At 41.2% G+C, this 19,327-nt stretch overlaps 1 protein-coding gene across 1 annotated transcript in view; it reads left to right on the top strand.

Moving 5' to 3' along the window:
- Window positions 1-522: 522 nt before the first annotated feature.
- Window positions 523-19,327, top strand: part of GNAI1 (G protein subunit alpha i1) — a 102,303-nt gene continuing 83,498 nt past the window's right edge. The window contains exon 1 of the mRNA XM_052638549.1: window positions 523-640. Within this exon, the coding sequence (XP_052494509.1) occupies window positions 523-640 (118 nt within the window). The remainder of the gene's footprint in view (window positions 641-19,327) is intronic.

Here is a 19,327-nt window from a genome sequence, read left to right as displayed (position 1 = left end):
AGGGGCGCTTCCCACGGGCGCGCGCGGGTGGCCGGCCCTCGCGGGCTGTGCGGCGCCGGGGTCCGCGGCAGCGCGGGTGCGCGCGCCCATCCGAGGGGGCGAGGTCCGAGGGCTCGAGCGCGGGCGCGCGCTCTGGGAGTGGTCGCGGGGCGGCGGGCGGGGCGGGCAGGGGCGGGGACGCGGCGGCGCGCGGACGCCTCGGCGAGCTGGGCTTCTTAGAGGCTGCAGCGCGGCCACCAGTAGGAGGCCGCTGGCAGCAGCTCCCAGAGCCTAGGAACCTGGTCTTAGGGGGCGCCTAGGGAGGCGAGGAGTAGAGCCTGACTGTAGAAAAGAGCTGCGCGGTGCTGCTCGCCCTTCGGCAGAGAGCGCTGCCCTCGCTCAGTTTCGGAAGGAGGTAGGGGTGGCGTGGCCGGCGTCAGGAGGAATTCGAACGCCTGCATCCAGAAAGAAAGAATTCACCTGTGTTTCGAGGCAGCGCGCCGGACTTGGAGGGAGCGGCAGCCAGCTTTCGCTCCTGGCACAATGGGCTGTACGCTGAGCGCCGAGGACAAGGCGGCGGTGGAGCGGAGTAAGATGATCGACCGGAACCTCCGCGAGGATGGCGAGAAGGCGGCGCGCGAGGTCAAGCTGCTGCTGCTCGGTAAGGGCGACCGGGCCGGACTGGGCTCCTGGTGGGCCTGGAACGCGGGGGTCGGGCGGCAGAGCCGGGCGCGGCTGTGCTGGGCTCTTTGGCGTTGGGAAACCCGGAGGGGACGTGCCAAAGCGGCGGAGGGCGCGTCGTGTAGCGTCCGAGGATGGTTTCGGAGCGCGAGCTTGTGCCGCGCAGAGCTGAGGCGGGGGCCCCTCTCCTCGGTCCCCTTCTCTTTGCTCGCTTGGCCGCGGAGAACTCGCCGGTGGCGCGGCAAGACTTCACTCGCGTGCCTGGTGTGAAATTTCACCAGGAGCCCAGGAGCGGTTCGCAAGGAAGCCCCCTTCTTTTAAGTTAGCTCAGCTTTATGAAAATGAAAGGGCATTGGCGAAAAAGAAAGAAAAGCACCCCCCGCGCTAAAACCCTGCCTACAAGGTATCGTATCGCGGTTGTGGTTTCCTCGAGGATGTCAAGAGTGCCACGTTTTGTGAAATCGGTGCACCTTTTGTGGGGCCTCCTTAGGGTTGAATTGTGTCTTTCTGGTGAACTTCCTGTGGCGACTGAGTAAGTGTTAAAGGAGCACTGATTACATTTACCTTGCGTAGGGGAAGTAGGCTATGCTGGATTTTTTTAAAATAACTGTGGGGACATGAGAACCACCAAAGTTGGGTAACTGGCTTCAGTAAAACCGATGTGAAAGGTGTGAATGGGTCACACGGGACAACAGGATTCTCCTCTGCTGCCAGGGCTTCTGATGAATGAGATTTGCCAGGTCGACGCAAGGCTTTTATTTGTTCTTAGTATTGTTCTGGTGGTAAAACGCTCTGAGGAGGTCTTTTCCAGCTGTTTGAAGGAAGGGAACGTGAAAAGTAATCCAGAATTTTGATTGAGGGATACATTTGGAAAATATTCACAGTTTAAGATTTTTGATGTGTGAGTTAGGATTTTCTTTTGTTTGCCCCGCCCCCCCCCCCCCCCCCCCCCGCAAACACACCACACCACCCTACCTATAGGTAGCAAAGTAGGTGAAAAATCTCAGAATCTTTATTTGCACTGCAGTGACTGCTTTTATTTTTGTAACAGTTATAATAAAATAAATACTATTGCACAAGCCTATTTTCAGTAAGCTTCTGATTCATTGATTTAATGAGTGCAGGAAAAATGGTGGGGTTTTTTCTCCATTACTAGTAGGCTTAGAAGCTGCAAACTTGGCATGACTAGAAGTAATAATGATCTGAGTCATTCTACAAGTAAACTGTGAAATAACTTTGCATTTTAGAGACCTGGTGGTTTTTCCACACCTCCCCCTACCCAAAGCAAATCTTTCTCAGTTCATACTGTTTACCTAAGTTTTTACATTAATAAGAAATAGTCTTTTGAGGAAGGCAATATATTTTTAGTATCTTGAACACAGAAGGGACATACCTTGGTATGGGAACATATAGGTGCTCCTCTTTCAAATGGAATGTGCTTGAGACAAAAATGGAGAAAGGATTGAAAAGTTCTCTTCAGCAGTTTGTGCACTCCTGCTCTGATGTATTATTTCAGTGTATTGTGTGACGCTCATTTTGAGCCAGCTATCCACCATGTTTGTTTCAAGCCTTGAAAAATGAGTCCTCTGATATGGTAATATGCTTTACATAGATGTCTATTAGAAATAGACAAGGATAAGGGTCCAAGGAGTTGGTGTCTGCTTATATTCAGAAGAGATCAGTATTTCTCAAACTTAGCACTACTGGCATTTTGGATGGAATATCTCTTTGTTGTGAAAGCTGTGTTGTGCCTTACAGGAAGCTTAGCAGAATCTTTGGCCTCCAACTAATGTCTCAAACATGCCCTAGGGGCAAGTTTAATCTCAGCTGAGAGTAGCTCTTCTAGACTGAAAAATATATACTGAATATGTAGGGTAGAACCTGAGTTTGGCTCTCTACCATGAACTGTAGTGAGAGCTCTGAGGGAGGTGTAGCAGAGCTACGATTTTCAGAAGAAATTAAGGAGTTTTGTTTCTCCGTACCAATAACATTAGAAGGCTTTCAAAATGACTTAAAATCTTTAGGTAGCTAATTTTTTTCAGCTCTCTTTTCTAGCTTTAGTCTTGTGCTGTTCCCACACCTTTTCTCTGTAGAAGTCCCATCACAGCATCGTATTATTGGTCCAGTGAATTAGGCCTTACAAAACAGACGACCTCCTCGTCTGTCTTACTCCCATCCTACCCTCTACCCTTTTGCCCAGAGTTCCAACATTCTAGTTCCTTTAAACAGAATGTTGGCTTATTCTTGGAATGTTTGAAAAAATATTTCTTTTTCCTAGTTTGACTTTAGCAGTGAAGTGTTGACCTTTGGTTCTTTTGGGGATTTTTTTTTTTTTAGTTCTTAGTGTGTAAAGAGCTCAATTAAATCATTCCATGTAAAACGCAGCAACTGAATCATCTAGAAATATAAAATGGTGTCTAGGTAACCTATAACCAATGTCAATTCCATTTACATCTCGTTTTCTGTTTATTTTTTTTTTCTCATCAAATGATTTTTTTTTTTTAATTTAAGGCGTAAAGCACCTAAGGTACCTTTAAGATGGTGTAGTAAATAGTCCATTATATTTCATTTTTTATTAAGGCAAGAATTATATTTTAGACATTGTGGTTGAGAGATTCGGGTATAAGACACACAGGAGTAAAAAGTTTTTGGTAGTGGATGTCTATGTTATTGGGAACAAATATATATATTTTAAACTCAGAGGTATTTCACTATCCTTATTAGGAGCAGTGAATTAGGCCTTACAAAACAGAGGACCTAGTCTAATTGACCTAAAGAAAATTAGGTCAGGGTTTAAGTGGTTCGACCTTTTAGATTTAGCTTTCAGGCTTTAGTATTAGAGTGATAATCCTAAAGAAAGAAACTTATTTTAATAATGAAAGTTTTCTTTCCATTATATGTGACTTTCTCAAGGGAAAATCTTATTGTTATATCTTTGAGGATGTTACAACTTACCATCATCATTAAACCTGTTTCAGTGAGACTATATTGTACATATGGATACTTATTACATATTTTATGATAATTTTCAATGATATATGAGGGTAGAAAATATGCCAATAAAATTTTTACAAATTGTTTTTAAATTATTTGATTCTGAAACTTTGAGCTGTTATTCTCTCTCACTCCACCCATTATCCTTCCCTCCACCAGAGTCATCTCCACAAACAAACAAATACAAATCCACACCTTTTATCTTCTTCTTTAGCTTCTTAAAATGATGTGAGGAACTGGATCTCTTCTACTTGGTGAATATTTTTCCATTCCTGCCACTGACGAGCTATTTGAGGAACTGTACCGTTCATCGCTTTGCTTTCTTTAAACTTTTCCCGTGACTCCCCTAGTTGAGAAATTATGGCATTGCAGAACTTTTGATTTTGCATTGCTTTAGCTATTTGCTTAGAGTTGGCTCAGGATCTTAGATGTCAGAAAGTTCCTTGAGTGAGTGAGTGGATCTGGTATTTCAACAGAGGTTGTTTCTCTCTTCCTCACCTGCTTTGTATTAGCAGTTACTGTAATAGAAGCCACAGGTGGTGGGGATTTATGTTTTGAAAGTGCTGATGTTTCTGTATCTTCTCTTTTTCATTCTCATTTTTTATAGTTCAGGTTCTACTCTTCCTCTGGCAGCCCAGTTGCAGTAGACTTTCCTGCCTTTGCTTTTCATTCACCTCTAGCCTGCAGTAGATATCATACTAACTCCAGAAAACCATTCTTGACTTCTCCTTTCCTGTAGAATAAAAGCTTTCTTGTGGACCTAGCTTCCCTCTGTCCTTGTGCTCTTTTCCTCAGGGCACCATTCTTCTCCAAACAGGAATGCTTGGCATATGGTGAAGCATATTTGCACTCTGGCTTCCAGAGTGATTTCGCCTTATGCCCTATCCGCTTCCCAAACTATTGTGAAACTTCAGGAACAGAATCTTTGTAAGTTGTCCTGACAAACCTTTTATTTTGTCAAGTCCATATTTAGTTCTTAATTATGTTAATATCTTGTGTAGGACTAGAATTCACCTGCAATATAAACCTTATACTTTGCCATTTTCAGTATTGATGGGAATGTAAACAGAAAGAAAACAGTAAAAGTAAATGACAATCAATAAGTGCATGGTATCTAAAAGCAAGTTGATTGCACAGTCATTATGTTTATTTGACACATTAGGTAAATTCAAGAAAATGACAATGGATATCTGAGGAGGGTCTTTTATGTTGTTATACTGTAGTATTATTCCTTAAAATTATTTTTTTGTATTAAGCCTAGATCTCATTTTTTTTACTCTTTATTTTTAGACTGTTAGTTATAAAGAACATGAAATTAATTTATCAATGATAGTAAGTCAGTTCAGTTCAGTCACTCAGTCCTGTCTGACTCTGCAACCCGATGGACTGCAGCACGCCAGGCCTCCCTGTCGATCACCAACTCCTGGAGCCTCCTCAAACTCATGTCCATCAAGTCCACAATACGATCCAACCATCTCATCCTCTGTCATCCCTTTCTTCTCCTGCCCTCAATCTTTCTCAGCATCAGGGTCTTTTCAGATGAGTCAGTTCTTTGCATCAGGTGGCCAAAGTTTTGGAGCTTCAGCATCAGTCCTTCCAATGAATATTCAGGACTGATTTCCCTGAGGATTGACTGCTTGGATCTCCATGCAGTCCAAGGGACTCTCAAGGGTCTTCTTCAACACCACAGTTCAGAAGGATCAATTCTTTGGTGCTCAGCTTTCTTTATAGTCCAACTCTTACATCCGTACGTAACTACTGGAAAAACCATAGCTTTGACTAGACAGACCTTTGTTGGCAAAGTAATGTCTCTGCTTTTTAATATGCTGTCTAGGTTGGTCATAGCTTTGTTTCCAAGGTGCAAGCGTCTTTTAATTTCATGCCTGCAGTCACCATCTGCAGTGATTTTGGAGCCCCCCCAAAATAAAGTCTGTCACTGTTTCCATTGTCTCCCCATCTATTTGCCATGAAGTGATGGGACCAGATGCCATGATCTTAATTTTCTGAATGTTGAGTTTTAAACCAACTATTTCATTCTCCTCTTTCACTTTTCATCATGAGGCTGTTTAGTTCCTCTTTGCTTTTTGTCTGTCGTAAGGGTGGTGTCATCTGCATATCTGAGGTTATTGATATTTCTCCCGGCAATCTTGATTCCAGCTTGTGTTTCATCCAACCTGACATTTCGCATGGTGTACTCTGCACATAAGTTAAATAAGTAGGGTGAGAGTATACAGCCTTGACACCCTCCTCTCCCTATTTGGAACCAGTCTGTTGTTCCATGTCCAGTTCTAACTGTTGCTTCTTGACCTGCTTACAGATTTCTCAGGAGGCAGGTCTGGTATTCCCATTGTTAGAAGAATTTTTCACAGTTTGTTGTGATCCACACCATCAAAGGCTTTAGCATAGTCAATAAAGCAGAAGTAGATGTTTTTCTGGAACTCTCTTGCTTTTTTGATGATCCAACAGATGTTGGCCATTTCTTATTCCTCTAACTTTTCTAAATCCAGCTTGAACATCTGGACATTCACAGTTCACATACTGTTGAAGCCTAGCTAGAAGAATTGTGAGGATTAGTTTGCTAACGTGAGATGAGTGCAGTTGTGCAGTAGTTTGAACATTATTTGGCATTGCCTTTCTTTGGAATTGGGATGAAAACTGACCTTTTCTAGTCCTGTGGCCACTGCTGAGTTTGCCAAATTTGCTGGCATATTGAGTGCAGCCTTTTCACAACATCATCTTTCAGAATTTTAAATAGCTCAACTGGAATTCCATCACCTCCACTAGCTTTGTTCGTAGTGATGCTTCCTAAGGCCCGTTTGTCTTCGCATTCTAGGATGTCTGGCTCTAGGTGAGTGATTACACCATCATGGTTATCTGGGTCATGAAGATCTTTTTTGTATAGTCCTTCTGTGTATTTTTGCCACCTCTTCTTAATATCTTCTGCTTTTGTTAGGTCCATATCATTTCTGTCCTTTATTGTGCCATCTTTGCATGAAAAGTTCCCTTGGTATCTCTAATTTTCTTCAAGAGATATCTGTAGTCTTTCCCATTCTGTTGTTTTCCTCTATTTCTTTGCATTGATCACTGAGGAAGGCTTTCTTATCTCTCGTTGCTATTTTTTGGAACTCTGCATTCAAATATGATACCCATATTATAGGATGTGGTGGAAGATATTATTTAAACCTTGAAAAGAGTGCTAGGATTTTTAAGACAACAATTGAGTGTCCAACCACAATCTTGATTTGTATTTTGTTATGCACTTCTCTCTACCTTGGAAAATTCAGTATACCACAGATTTACATGGGAGGACCTGATGTATTTGTCATATTTCTAAGTTGTATTTTTTGGTCACATGTTCTGGCTTGTAGTGACCCAGTGTCTGGCATCCCAGAGTGTGACACTGGACCCCAGATGGCATCTGAGTTGAATAAGCTGAAGTCAGCGGCACCTGGTTTTGTAATGCTTAGGCTGTATTCTGTTATAATTTGTTAAATACTAATTAAAACCTGTAACAGAAGCGGGGCTAAAAATCTTAACAGAAATGGGACAAAACAATTTTAAAAGGAACGTTCATTACCATAAACTTAGTGGCTTGAAACAATGCACAGTTTATTACGTTTACTTTCTGTAGGTCAGAGCCTTATGCCAAACTCAGATCAAGATGTTGTTAGGGCTACTTTTCTTCTGGAGGTTGTGGAAGAGAATCCAACCTCTGTCTAGAGACTACCTGCTTTCATTGGCTCCTGGCCTCGTCTTCATCTTCAAAGCCAGCAGTGGCGAGTGGAGACTTTCTCATGTAGCATCACTCTCTTGTCTCCCTCCTTCACCTATAAGGACCTTTGTGATCACTTTGGGCCCACCCAGGTAATCCAGGATAACAGACTTATCTCAAGCTGAGTCTTGAATCACATCTGCGAAGTTCCTTGTTTTGTAGGATAGCATGCTAATAGATTCCAGGGGCTGGGGGCATGGGCATCTTTGGGGACTGTTATTCTGTCTACTATAATCTGCTCTCTGGCTCCCAAAGATTCATGTCTGTTCCACGTGCAAAATCAGTTGTTGCTATTCAGTCACCAAGTTGTGTCTGACTCTGCACCCTCATGAACCGCAACATGGCAGACTTTGGTGCCCTCCACTGTCTCCTGGAGTTTGCTCAAATTCATGTCCACTGAGGTGGTGATGCCATCCAACCATCTTATCCTCTGTCGTACTCTTCTCTTGCCCTCAATCTTTCCCAGCATAAAGGAAGGTCTTTTCCAATGAGTCGGCTCTTCGCATCAGGTGACCAAAGTATCAGCTTCAGCATCAGTCCTTCCAGTGAATATTCAGGTTTGATTTCCTTTAGGATTGACTGGTTTGATCTCCTTAAAGTCTCAGCCTCTTACGGCATCAACTCAACACCCGAAATCTCATCCAGATCTCAGAATCTACTTCTGGTAAGGGGGAGAATCTTCATATAATTCATACTGGAACCAAATTTCTTTTTATCTGTGAACCTGTGAAACTAGAAAACATGTTATCTGCTCTGAGAATATAGTAAGAATGCGCAGCTTATAAAACAGGCATCAGTTCAGTTCAGTCACTCAGTCGTGTCTGACTCTTTGCAACCCCATCAACTACAGCACGGTAGGCTTCCCTTTCCGTCATCAACTCCCAGAGCTTGCTCAAACTCATGTGCATTGAGTAGGTGATGCCATCCAACTATCTCATCCTCTGTTGTCCCCTTCTCCTCCTGCCCTCAGTCTTTCCCAGCATCAGGGTCTTTTCCAGTGAGTCAGTTGTTCGCATCAGGTGGCCAAAGTATTGGCGCTTTAGCTTCAACATCAGTCCTTTCAGTGAATATTCAGGACTGATTTGCTTTAGGATTGATCTCTCTGCAGTCCAAGGGACTCTCAAGAGTCTTCTCCAACACCACAGTTCAAAAGGATCAGGATACCAGTAATAGTCATTCTCATTCAGAAAGGGATAAAGTGGAAAGAAAAAGGCCTGCGTATTCAGTCCCATACACTTTGCAAACTACTTTGGGTTTCAAGGCCTACGAACACTCTTGGTGACTCTGCTTCACTTTCTGGCCTCTGGACTCCGCCCTTCAGTTTTCATCTTTTCTTTTCAAGGAAAGGCAGCACCGTTTTATCAGCCTGTTTCTTGTCTGTATGATGGTGATCTGACAGCATTCTTTCATTTTGTACTTTTTTCCTCTCCCATTTTCCAATAACCAGTAAGAGAAAAACAGGTTGCACCTTCAGCAGTTTGCTTGCCAACTTCCTTGTCTAAATATGCAAGTTTATAGTTCACAAGCTCTGCTTTCCACACAACTGCAGGACATAATTCACTGATGCTTTGCCATGACATAACAGGGGTTCCCTTTCCTCTAGTTTCTAATAATACGTTCCTCCTTTCCATCCACATCCTCAGCAGCAGCACGTGTTATGTTCACCTGTTTATTGACAGTCTGTTCGTGATGGTATTTAGTTTTCTCTACCATCTTCCTCACTTTCTTCTGAGTCTCACCAGGGGAGCCATTAATATCTATATTTTAAAAAGCATGTCCTGGCAAATCTTGGCTTTTTTTTCCCTGCTCCTCAAAATTCTTTTAGCTTCTACCCATTGCTTCATTCTAAAGCCATTTCCGCATTTTTAGTATTTGTTGTAGCAACACTGTACTTCCAGATGCCCTCACTGATATCTCATGTTTAACTTTAGGGATGCACAATGTTAGTAATTTTATATCCTTTGGTCCCTCGTTATTTACTGAACTGATAACAGCGAAACCACCAGTTTCTGCTGCTTCATATTGAATTTGCGGTATTTCACTTGAGATGTAGTGTGAATGAATGACTTTTCCTTTGTTTGCCTCCTCTTCAGTGAAGCTTTTCTGGACCATTCAGTCTAAATTAGTCTTCTTTCCTCTCCCTTCCAAGTTACACCATTTTGAAATCATCTTGTCCATTTACTTTTGTGTTTCTCGCATCTCTACACGCGGATTGGTTTCATTGGAGCGCGAACCCTGTATGACTTAGCACCTACTGAGGAGACACATACTGTCTTTTCATGAGCATTAATTAAATGAGTAACTAGTTAAATGATTCATTTTGAGTAATAGTCTTTAAAAGGGAAAAAGTCAATATATTATCCTTGTGCTTTGGGTAAATTAGTGAATTTTGGCCCATTGTATCCCTATTTATGTATAATACCTTGCTAGTTACAAGTAACTAGATAGAACCTACTATGTTATTTCTAACAGAGTTCTAAAAAATAACATAGAGGACCAAATTCTTGTTACATGATCAGAAAAATATTTTGACTCTTGGTAAGTGGTGGAGTAAAATGTGATTGTTTATTTGTATATTCTGAATACATTTTTTAAACTGTTTTACACTGAAGTATAACCAGTTTACAGTGTTGTGATAGTTTTAGGTGGGCAACATAGGGACTCAGCCATACATATACATGTATCCATTCTCCCCCAAAGTCCCCTCCCATCCAGGCTGCCACATGACAATGAGCAGAGTTCCCTGTGCTACACAGTAGGTCCTTGTTGTGAACACATTGTTTTTAACAAGATTGTTACATTGCTACTTCACATACTATTTAAATGCTTTGTTTTGAACACTTTCTTAAAATGCATACAGTAATGCAACAAGACATTAAATATACTCTCACAACCGTATCTGGCCTACAGGATGATGCCCTGGTGGGTAACTTTGGCTTGCAGGAGCCAGCAGGGCTGCTCAGAAGCTCATCAGTTGTTCTTTATGTCTCGCTGGCCTTCGTCTGGTGAGAATTGTTATTGGTGGCATTTGTAAGTGTGGTTCATATTTTTGGTATTTTTCCTTAGGTTTGCTAACTCCTTGGGAGAATTTACAGTCTCCTTAGGGAAAGAAAAGTGGTATAAGAGACACTGGGGGAGGGGACTGCTTTGTTGATCTTGTGAGATGAGAGTGGATGCGTCATGCATCTCAGAAATCAAGTGGTTACAGATCTGCCCATTGCTTTCATGTAGTTCTGAGGGACTGTTGGATTCTGTCAGCTGTAAGCATGGTATTGTACCTAAACCTACAATCTAGAAGAGACTTTGCCATCTATAGTTTACTTTCTTACTTTTTCCATGTATAAGGACTTTTATTCCTCCAAGGGTTTGTTGTTGTTGTTCTGTAGGAAGACTCTCCACTTGGGAAAGGTGGTTGACCCAGAACTTGGGCAGTAAAATGTTTTCTTTAAGACCTTGGGCAGGTTATCCAGTTCTGTAAGCCTCAGTTTTCTATAAATTCCAGACGATAAGCATTGCTATCCTATAGGGCTGGGAGACAAAGTAAGGTAACGTATCTACAGTACGTAGAGCAGTTGTTCATGGCACACACATCTTAATAAGTATTGGCATAAGCTGTTATTATGAATACTTCAGAGACTCCATGGAGTCAGCCCTCTCTCCCTGCCTCCTTGCAGTTTGATCCATTTATGGTTACAACTATTAAATCTTTTTGTTGACTCTTCTTAGCAAAGGGTGTGTACATAGCTGAAGAAGTATAAAATCGGTCGTAATTACTAGTTTCCAATCCCACCTCAGCTTTGTTCTGGGACTTGGATTTCTGTTAACAGACTCCCCACTGGGAATAGACCAGCTAAATACCTGTGCTAGGTTAAGAATTCTGTAGAGAGTGAATTTTGAGTAAATAGAAAACTTTACAAATGATTTAGAGGTAATTTTCTCTCCATTTTATTACCCGTTCATAGAATAAATGCAGCAATTTCCTGCAAACTTTCCTTTTGTCTTTCCAAAAAATAAAACATAGCTGTTAATATAAATTACGAAACATAATTTGAGTTGATTCAAATGAATATGCCATTTATCACTGAAGTTTATGATTATTTCCCACAAATTTTAGAACTTTTCTGAAACTTCCTGTATTGCTAACTCAAATAGATTCCTAATAAAACTCCAGAATTAAAATGAATTTACTTTTAAGAGAGAAGCAGCATCTCTTGAAAAGCGGTCATAACCTTGAAATAAAAACAATGAAGCTTTGAATTTGTTACAGTACTTATTTTAATAATTTTTCAAAGACGTCCCTAAGACTTAACCTTGAATTACCTGGAATTGTTCTGTTTACCATGCCTATTTAACCTATTTAAGGTTTCTACCAGATTTTTTTTTAAATCCGGGTAATATCTAATCTACAATATATTTTTTCTTGTTTGGGCACATGCCTTTAATTTATTTCAGAAGCATGGAACCTGTAAGTAAACCATACAAGATCAATATAATGTAGTAGGAGAAGAAAACTGCCTCTGATTAGTAGTGTTGAAGTTAATCTTCTGAAGAATAACATATTTCTATGCAATTTAAAAATTTGACCCACTGAATTTTTACAAACTGAGCACATCAGTGTCCCTAACAACCAGATCAAGGCATACCTGCCAGGGATGCTTTGTGACAGTAAAGTGGTGATGCCGGTCCCTGGAGTTGCTGGAAGTGATGAGATGGGGCTCTCCCAGCTCAAGGCCAGTGCACTGCGCTGGCTTCAACGCCTTCATCCTCTCTCGGCACACAGGACGTTCCCATCGTCTTCACACTTCCTTAAAGTCTCCTGTGTCCTGTTCCATAAATATTATCAAGTCATGCCTGGCATTAAAAGTAATAGAATCTGGACAAAAATTTAAAGTGATAAAATCATACACTCCTTTAAAAATGTTTCATCCCATATTTTGTCATCTAAACTTTTCAGAATACTAGGCTATATTCCCATCATTTTCACTTTTAATTCAGTAGTTAAGCTGCTTTATGTTTTAAAATTGTGGACTTTTCTAGTGATACAGAATTATTGGAAACTATACAAACGCTCATGGAATGCACACCAATATCTTTTTAAAAGAGATAATGTCTTGTGACTTTGCTCTGTTCACTGAAGTTTCTTTTATAATTAGTATGGGTTTCTCATTCTAACTTCCACATCTCTTAACCTCTCTCCTGGTGTTTTTTTTTTTTTATCCGTTTTTGTATGCTACTTAGATAATCTAGTTTACTTTCTCAATTCAGTAATAAATTAATGTGCCTTGTAACATAAGTGGTTTTTTTTACTTCTAATGGTGACAATTTTTTTTCTAGAAACTGTTTCTAATCTTTTTTTAATAGTTTATTACTGTATTTTTTGTCTTAAAAAATCACTTTTATTAATACTAACTTCATAGTCTCTTTGCAGCTACTTGTAGTGTCTTGATTGTATCTTATGATAAGTAGATTGTACTCTCTTGTAATTTTTTTGTCTGAGTGTATATTAACCAAAACATGGCCTGTGTGAATTCTGGGCACCCTGTATTGGCTGCAGTTTTCCTCTGTTTTGCGAACTGAGGGCAGAGGACAGGTTTATTTCTCGTTTACCTAACATGGTGTTCTAAAACTGAAAGCATCATCTCTCCTCCACTCACTAAACCACTTTCTTCTTCCTGTTTCCTTCTTAGTTCCTGTCACCACCAGTCCTTCACTTTTTATTTGTTTTCACACCTAATTAGTCAAAATCACCATTGACTTTATTTTCTAAGTATTTTCCTGCCTTTTTTTGATGATCCAGCAACCTTGAATTTGAATATTTATGGTTCCTTTCACTCATGTGCTCTCTCTCTTTTTTTTCTTTTTGCTTCCCTCTACCCTTCACTTGAGTTGACTCATTGGAAAAGACTCTGATGCTGGGAGGGATTGGGGGCAGGAGGAGAAGGGGACGACAGAGGATGAGATGGCTGGATGGCATCACTAACTCGATGGACGTGAGTCTGAGTGAACTCGGGAGTTGGTGATGGACAGGGAGGCCTGGCGTGCTGCGATTCATGGGGTCGCAAAGAGTCGGACACGACTGAACGACTGAACTGAATTGACCCTTCACTTACGTGGTCTCTGGTTAGTTTGAGAGGGGTGTGTGTGTGTGTTCATTCATGCGCGCCTGTGTGTGCGCGTGTGTGTGTGTTCGCTCTGTGTGCGTATGGTCTCTGGTTAGGTTGAGAGGTGTGTGTGTGTGTGTGTGTTCATTCATGTGCGCCTGTGTGTGTGAGAGGTGTGTGTGTGTGTGTGTTCGTTCATGCGCACCTGTCTGTGTGAGCCCAGTGGGGAGGGTCTTCTGGGGATCCTCATTCACTTCCATTGTGCCCGTGACCCTGGCAGACAGCTTGTTTCCTGTCTACTGGCACCCACTGCTGAAGTGGGGGTGTCTGTGCTGGTCCATTATGTCTCATTTAATCACAGCCAGGACCATCTGTCTCACTGCCGTGGCTGTCCTCTGTCTCTAGTGGTGCTCTGGGCCTCCTGGTCTCCCCCTTTGCAGACAGCCCTTTGTTGCAGAGCCAGACTGTGGTAGCCAAGCTGTGAGCCTCCTGAGAGCTCTGCCTTCTCTAGTCACCTCAAGCACATGGAAGGTTCTGTGTGGCATCGATGCTGCGGAGATGCCAAGGTGCTGGAGGGAGACGAACTTGTGTGTTCTCTGTGCAGAGTCACACCACCAGGCTGCCTGGATGTGTTGCTGCCTTAGGCGACTTTCTTCTCCCATGATCCCAAATAGACTGCCTTTAGCAGTCTCTTCTCTGACATCCCATTCACGCCTGAAATGTGGGCTCAAACAGATCAGCATAGAGATGACTGCATACCTCCCTTATCCCCATGTGCCTTTTGCAGTTGCTCCCAGACCGCTGAGTGCCTTGTGGCTGCCAGGGTTGCAGTCTCGGCTGTGTGATACCTGGAAAGTATGCCATGTGTATTCACCCATTTCTGTCTTGATGACACTAATGAACCCTTTTCTACCTCTTTCCCATTATTCATGTAAATGTGAAAGAGAAAAAAAAACACAAAAAATTTAAAAATATTTCTCACATTACATTCTCTGTTGTCCTTTACCTTCCTGCCCTGAAGCTGATTTTTTTCCGTTACTGTCCTAATTGTGAGTTCTTGCTGCTCCATGTGTGCTCACCTTTATTTTCCTAAAGCAGCTCTTCTTAAGCACAAAAAGGTAAGTCGGAATCTTTTAAAATGTAGGTTCTAATTCAGTAGGTCTGGCATGGGATCTAAGTTTGTGCATTTCTCACAAGCTCAGAGGGGATCCCTTGGCTGCTGATCCACAGCCCAGGCCATACTTGGAGAAGCAAATTCCTTGAGTAGGTGATCCTCCTGGATTGTTCCCATTTATCCATTTGTACACATTTTGCAAGACTTATCCTGTCTTTGCCACATTCTTGAAGCCTCCCATAACCTTCTCAACAAAGTATATAAAACAGCACTTTGCTCAAAGTAAGCACTCATTATGTTTTATGCATTCACATATATGTACATGCATGTATAATGCTTGTTGCTGTTTTATCGCTAAATCATGTCTGACTCTTTTGCAACCTCGTGGACTGTAGCCCACTAGGCTCCTCTATCCATGGGACTTCCCAGGCATGAACACTGGACTGGGTTGCCGTTTCCTTCTTCAGGGAATCTTTCCGACCCAGGGATCGAACCCACATCTCTTGTGTCTCCTGCATTGGCAGGTGAATTCTTTATCTGTGAGCCACTAAGGGAGTCCTGTATAATTCTTACCACTTATCATTTTATTGTCAACTTTTAATGTTAACCTGGAGTCTTGTTTTAGTAGTGCACTTTAAAAAGAAACTACTTGATGCTATCTTGCATGGAAGCATGCACTTCCTGGAAAGTGATCAAAAACTATAATTAGTGATAATGAATCTTCTGTGTGTTTAGCAAGAATTTTTACAGTGGATTTCTTCTTTTGATGATATAATTGTTCAGGTCAGGTTGAATGTGACCTTATAATTTTTTTATGAACATTTTCATCTGGTAAAGTTCATGATGAAATTCCTTTGTTACAAGTAAATAAAATATAGTTACAAAGTCTGAGGAAGTTTATATAGCCATTGCCACTTTTATAACCTCAGCTTTCCTAATCTGTATGCACATACAACACATTTTCCCCTGCCCTTAAAGGGAGTTCTGGTCTTAGAAAACTTAGCTGTCACATTAGTGTTTACTGACTTGCACTTACAAAGTGGGATTAAATATAGCATAAATGTTCAATGACTTCTGTTTTCATTATAGTATCATTAGCTGGCTGGGCTTACTTTAAGTTAGCTATGACATCTGGTTCTTATGAAACATATGTAAATTCATTCAACGAATATTTATAGAATGCCAACCCTATGGCCTGCATTGAGGTATCTGGGAATGGAAAAATCTTTGGGAAGCTGGTATTAATTAAAGTAGAGAAAGCATTCTTTAAGCATTTTACCATTAGATAAGAACAATATGGTTATTTTTGGCTTGTTATAAGTTTAAGTATTAAAAACTGGGTTCTGGGTTTCTTCCACTCTGACATTTGTCTTACCCTTTGTAGTAGAGATCATTTTAACTTTGCTCTGGATGATTGGATTTTATACGTCAAGTTGAATTTTGCTGCTTTTTGCCAAAAGCTGTTCAAAAACTTTCAGAGCAGAAAATATGTAATGAGCTCCACAGTGACTTATACTGTACCCATGGTATTTCAGAACTAATTCCCAGAGAAGTTGTCAGTCTACAAATGTAGCCCATTGTAGTTCTTGCAGTCACATCCAAAGTAACTGAAGCTCTAATCTAAGAAGTAAGCAGTATATAAAGAATGACTCTGAAAAATACGAAACTCTTAACGGACTCTTCATAGTGGCTAGCTTTTGACAGTCAGTCAGCAGAACTTAAGCTTTGTGTGATTCATAGACTTGGGTAGAGTTTGAATTACTTTTGGGTGTGTTGGATGGTTTTGTTCATTAGTGGACAGATGTTATTTTAAAAAACAAAAGTGTTAGAAAATTCATCAGAATGAGTCTGTCAGGTATGCAATTTATTTTTTCTGCATAAACATAGCCATGAAGAATTTCTAAAATGGGTTCCTATACATGGGGGAATAAGTTGAGAGTTGAACTTTATTAATTTAGGAATCATAATATTCTAAAAAATAATTTGGCATAATGATTTTGTGTGTGTGTGTTAGTCACTCAGTTGTGTCAGACTCTTTGTAACTCCATCGACTGTAGCCCACCAGGCTCCTCTGTCTATGGTATTCTCCAGGCAAGAATACTGGATTGGATTGCCATTTCCTTCTCTAGGGGAATCTTCCCGACCCAGGATTTGAACACAGATCTCCCACATTGCAGGCAGACTCTTCACCGGCTGAGACACCTGGGAAGACATTTAAGTTAAGATTAGATGTTTAGATTTTTTGATATTTCTAACTATTAAATACTATGTGGGTAAGTTTGCAGTCAAGTTAATCAGCTTATTTGCTAGAACATTTCAAGTGCAAATATAGGGGTGTAATTAGTTGTCATGTGTTTTCCATATAGATAGTATGATTGAAGAGAAGTTGGTTTTTAATTGTGTATAGGTATCATTTTCATACTGTTCATTTACATTTGTTGTGATTTCAAGCTTTAGTTTACTATAATTAAGTTTCTAAAACTTGATGTGTGGCCTTAAGGAAGCATTTAGCCAGAGCATTTGTGGTATTAGTCTTTTGAATACATTTCTTCTATTAATAATGGATTATATGATATAGATCCATGGTGGTTTCATACTTCAATACAGTCTGCTGTTACAGCTTCAGTAAAGAGACTTTATAAAGGACACATTCTTCAACTTTCTTGGACATAACATATTCACAAGGTTTTTTCTTCCTTTCTGGCACTCTGTTTCTCTTAATTTTATATTTAATGATATATCTCATTCTCTTAAATGTAAACTGGCATCTGTGCTGATAGATACAGTAAATATCTGACATGATAAGTATTTGAAGAACATTTCTGTTGCTAGGTGGGGCTCTTTATTGGCTAGGAAGAGATACTCCTCAAGCCGGCTCTGACAAAAAGGGCGTCATTATTACAAGAGGCTCAGAGGAAGTCCAAGGCTGAAACTCTTTAAAATGGCAGGTGGGGAATCAGGGCTGGAACCTTTGGTTCTGGCTTGTGTATAGCATTGCCTCCATGATTTCCATCCAGCCTCTGGTTTCCGCTTCCATGAACTTAAAGTTCACATTGCACCACTCACAGCCTCAAACCTTTAACACAGTACAGTTGAGTTCAGTCGCTCAGTTGTGTCCAGCTCTTTGCGACCCCATGAATCGCAGCACGCCAGCCCTCCCTGTCTATCACCAACTCCCGGAGTTTACTCAAACTCATGTCCATTAAGTTGATGATACCATCCAGCCATCTCATCCTCTGTCGTTTTCTTCTCCTCCCGCCCCCAATCCCTCCCAGCATCAGGGACTTTTCCAATGAATCAACTCTTTGCATCAGGTGGCCAAAGTACTGGAGTTTCAGCTTTAGCATCATTCCTTCCAAAGAACACGCGGAACTGATCTATAGAATGGACTGGTTGGATCTCCTTGCAGTCCAAGGGACTCTCAAGAGTCTTCTCCAACACCACAGTTCAAAAGCATCAATTCTTTGGCACTCAGCCTTCTTCACAGTCCAACTCTCGCATCCATACATGACCACTGGAAAACTGTAGCCTTGACTAGACGGACCTTAGTCGGCAAAGTAATGTCTCTGCTTTTGAATATGCTGTCAAGATTGGTCATAACTTTCCTTCCAAGGAGTAAATGTCTTTTAATTTCTTGGCTGCAGTCACCATCTGCAGTGATTTTGGAGCCCCCCAAAATAAAGTCTGACACTGTTTTCACTGTTTCCCCATCTATTTCCCAAGAAGTGATGGGACCAGATGCCATCATCTTCGTTTTCTGAATGTAGAAATTTAAGCCAACTTTTTCACTCTCCACTTTCAATTTCATCAAGACGCTTTTTAGTTCCTCTTTACTTTTTGCCATGAGGGTGGTGTCATTGGCATATCTGAGGTGATTGATATTTGTCCCAGCAATCTTGATTCCAGCTTGTGCTTCTTCCAGCCCAGCGTTTCTCATGATGTACTCTGCATAGAAGTTAAATAAGCAGGGTGACAATATACAGCCTTGACGTCCTCCTTTTCCTATTTGGAACCAGTCTGTTGTCCCATGTCCAGTTCTAACTATTGCTTCCTGACCTGCATATAGGTTTCTCAAGAGGCAGGTCAGGTGGTCTGATATTCCCATCTCTTTCAGAATTTTCCACAGTTTATTGTGATCCACACAGTCAAAGGCTTTCACATAGTCAATAAAGCAGAAATAGATGTTTTTCTGGAACTCTCTTGCTTTTTCCATGATCCATCAGATGTTGGCAATTTGATTTCTGGTTCCTCTGCCTTTTCTAAAGCCAGCTTGAACATCTGGAAGTTCATGGTTCACGTATTGCTGAAGCCTGGCTTGGAGAATTTTGAGCATTACTTTACTAGCATGTGAGATGAATGCAGTTGTGCGGTAGTCTGAGCATTCTTTGGCATTGCCTTTCTTTGGGATTGGAATGAAAACTGACCTTTTCCAGTCCTGTGGCCACTGCTGAGTTTTCCAAATGTGCTGGCATATTGAGTGCAGCACTTTCACAGCATCATCTTTCAGGATTGAAATAGCTCAGCTGGAATTCCATCACCTCCACTGGCTTTGTTCGTAGTGATGCTTTCTAAGGCCCACTTGACTTCACATTCCAGGATGTCTGGCTCTAGGTGAGGGATCACACTATCGTGATTATCTGGGTCGTGAAGATCTTTTTTGTACTGTTCTTCTGTGTATTCTTGCCA

The sequence above is a fragment of the Budorcas taxicolor genome, chromosome 4, assembly GCF_023091745.1.
Source record: "Budorcas taxicolor isolate Tak-1 chromosome 4, Takin1.1, whole genome shotgun sequence".
NCBI lineage: Eukaryota > Metazoa > Chordata > Mammalia > Artiodactyla > Bovidae > Budorcas > Budorcas taxicolor.
This window is presented reverse-complemented; position numbering and strand designations above follow the sequence as displayed.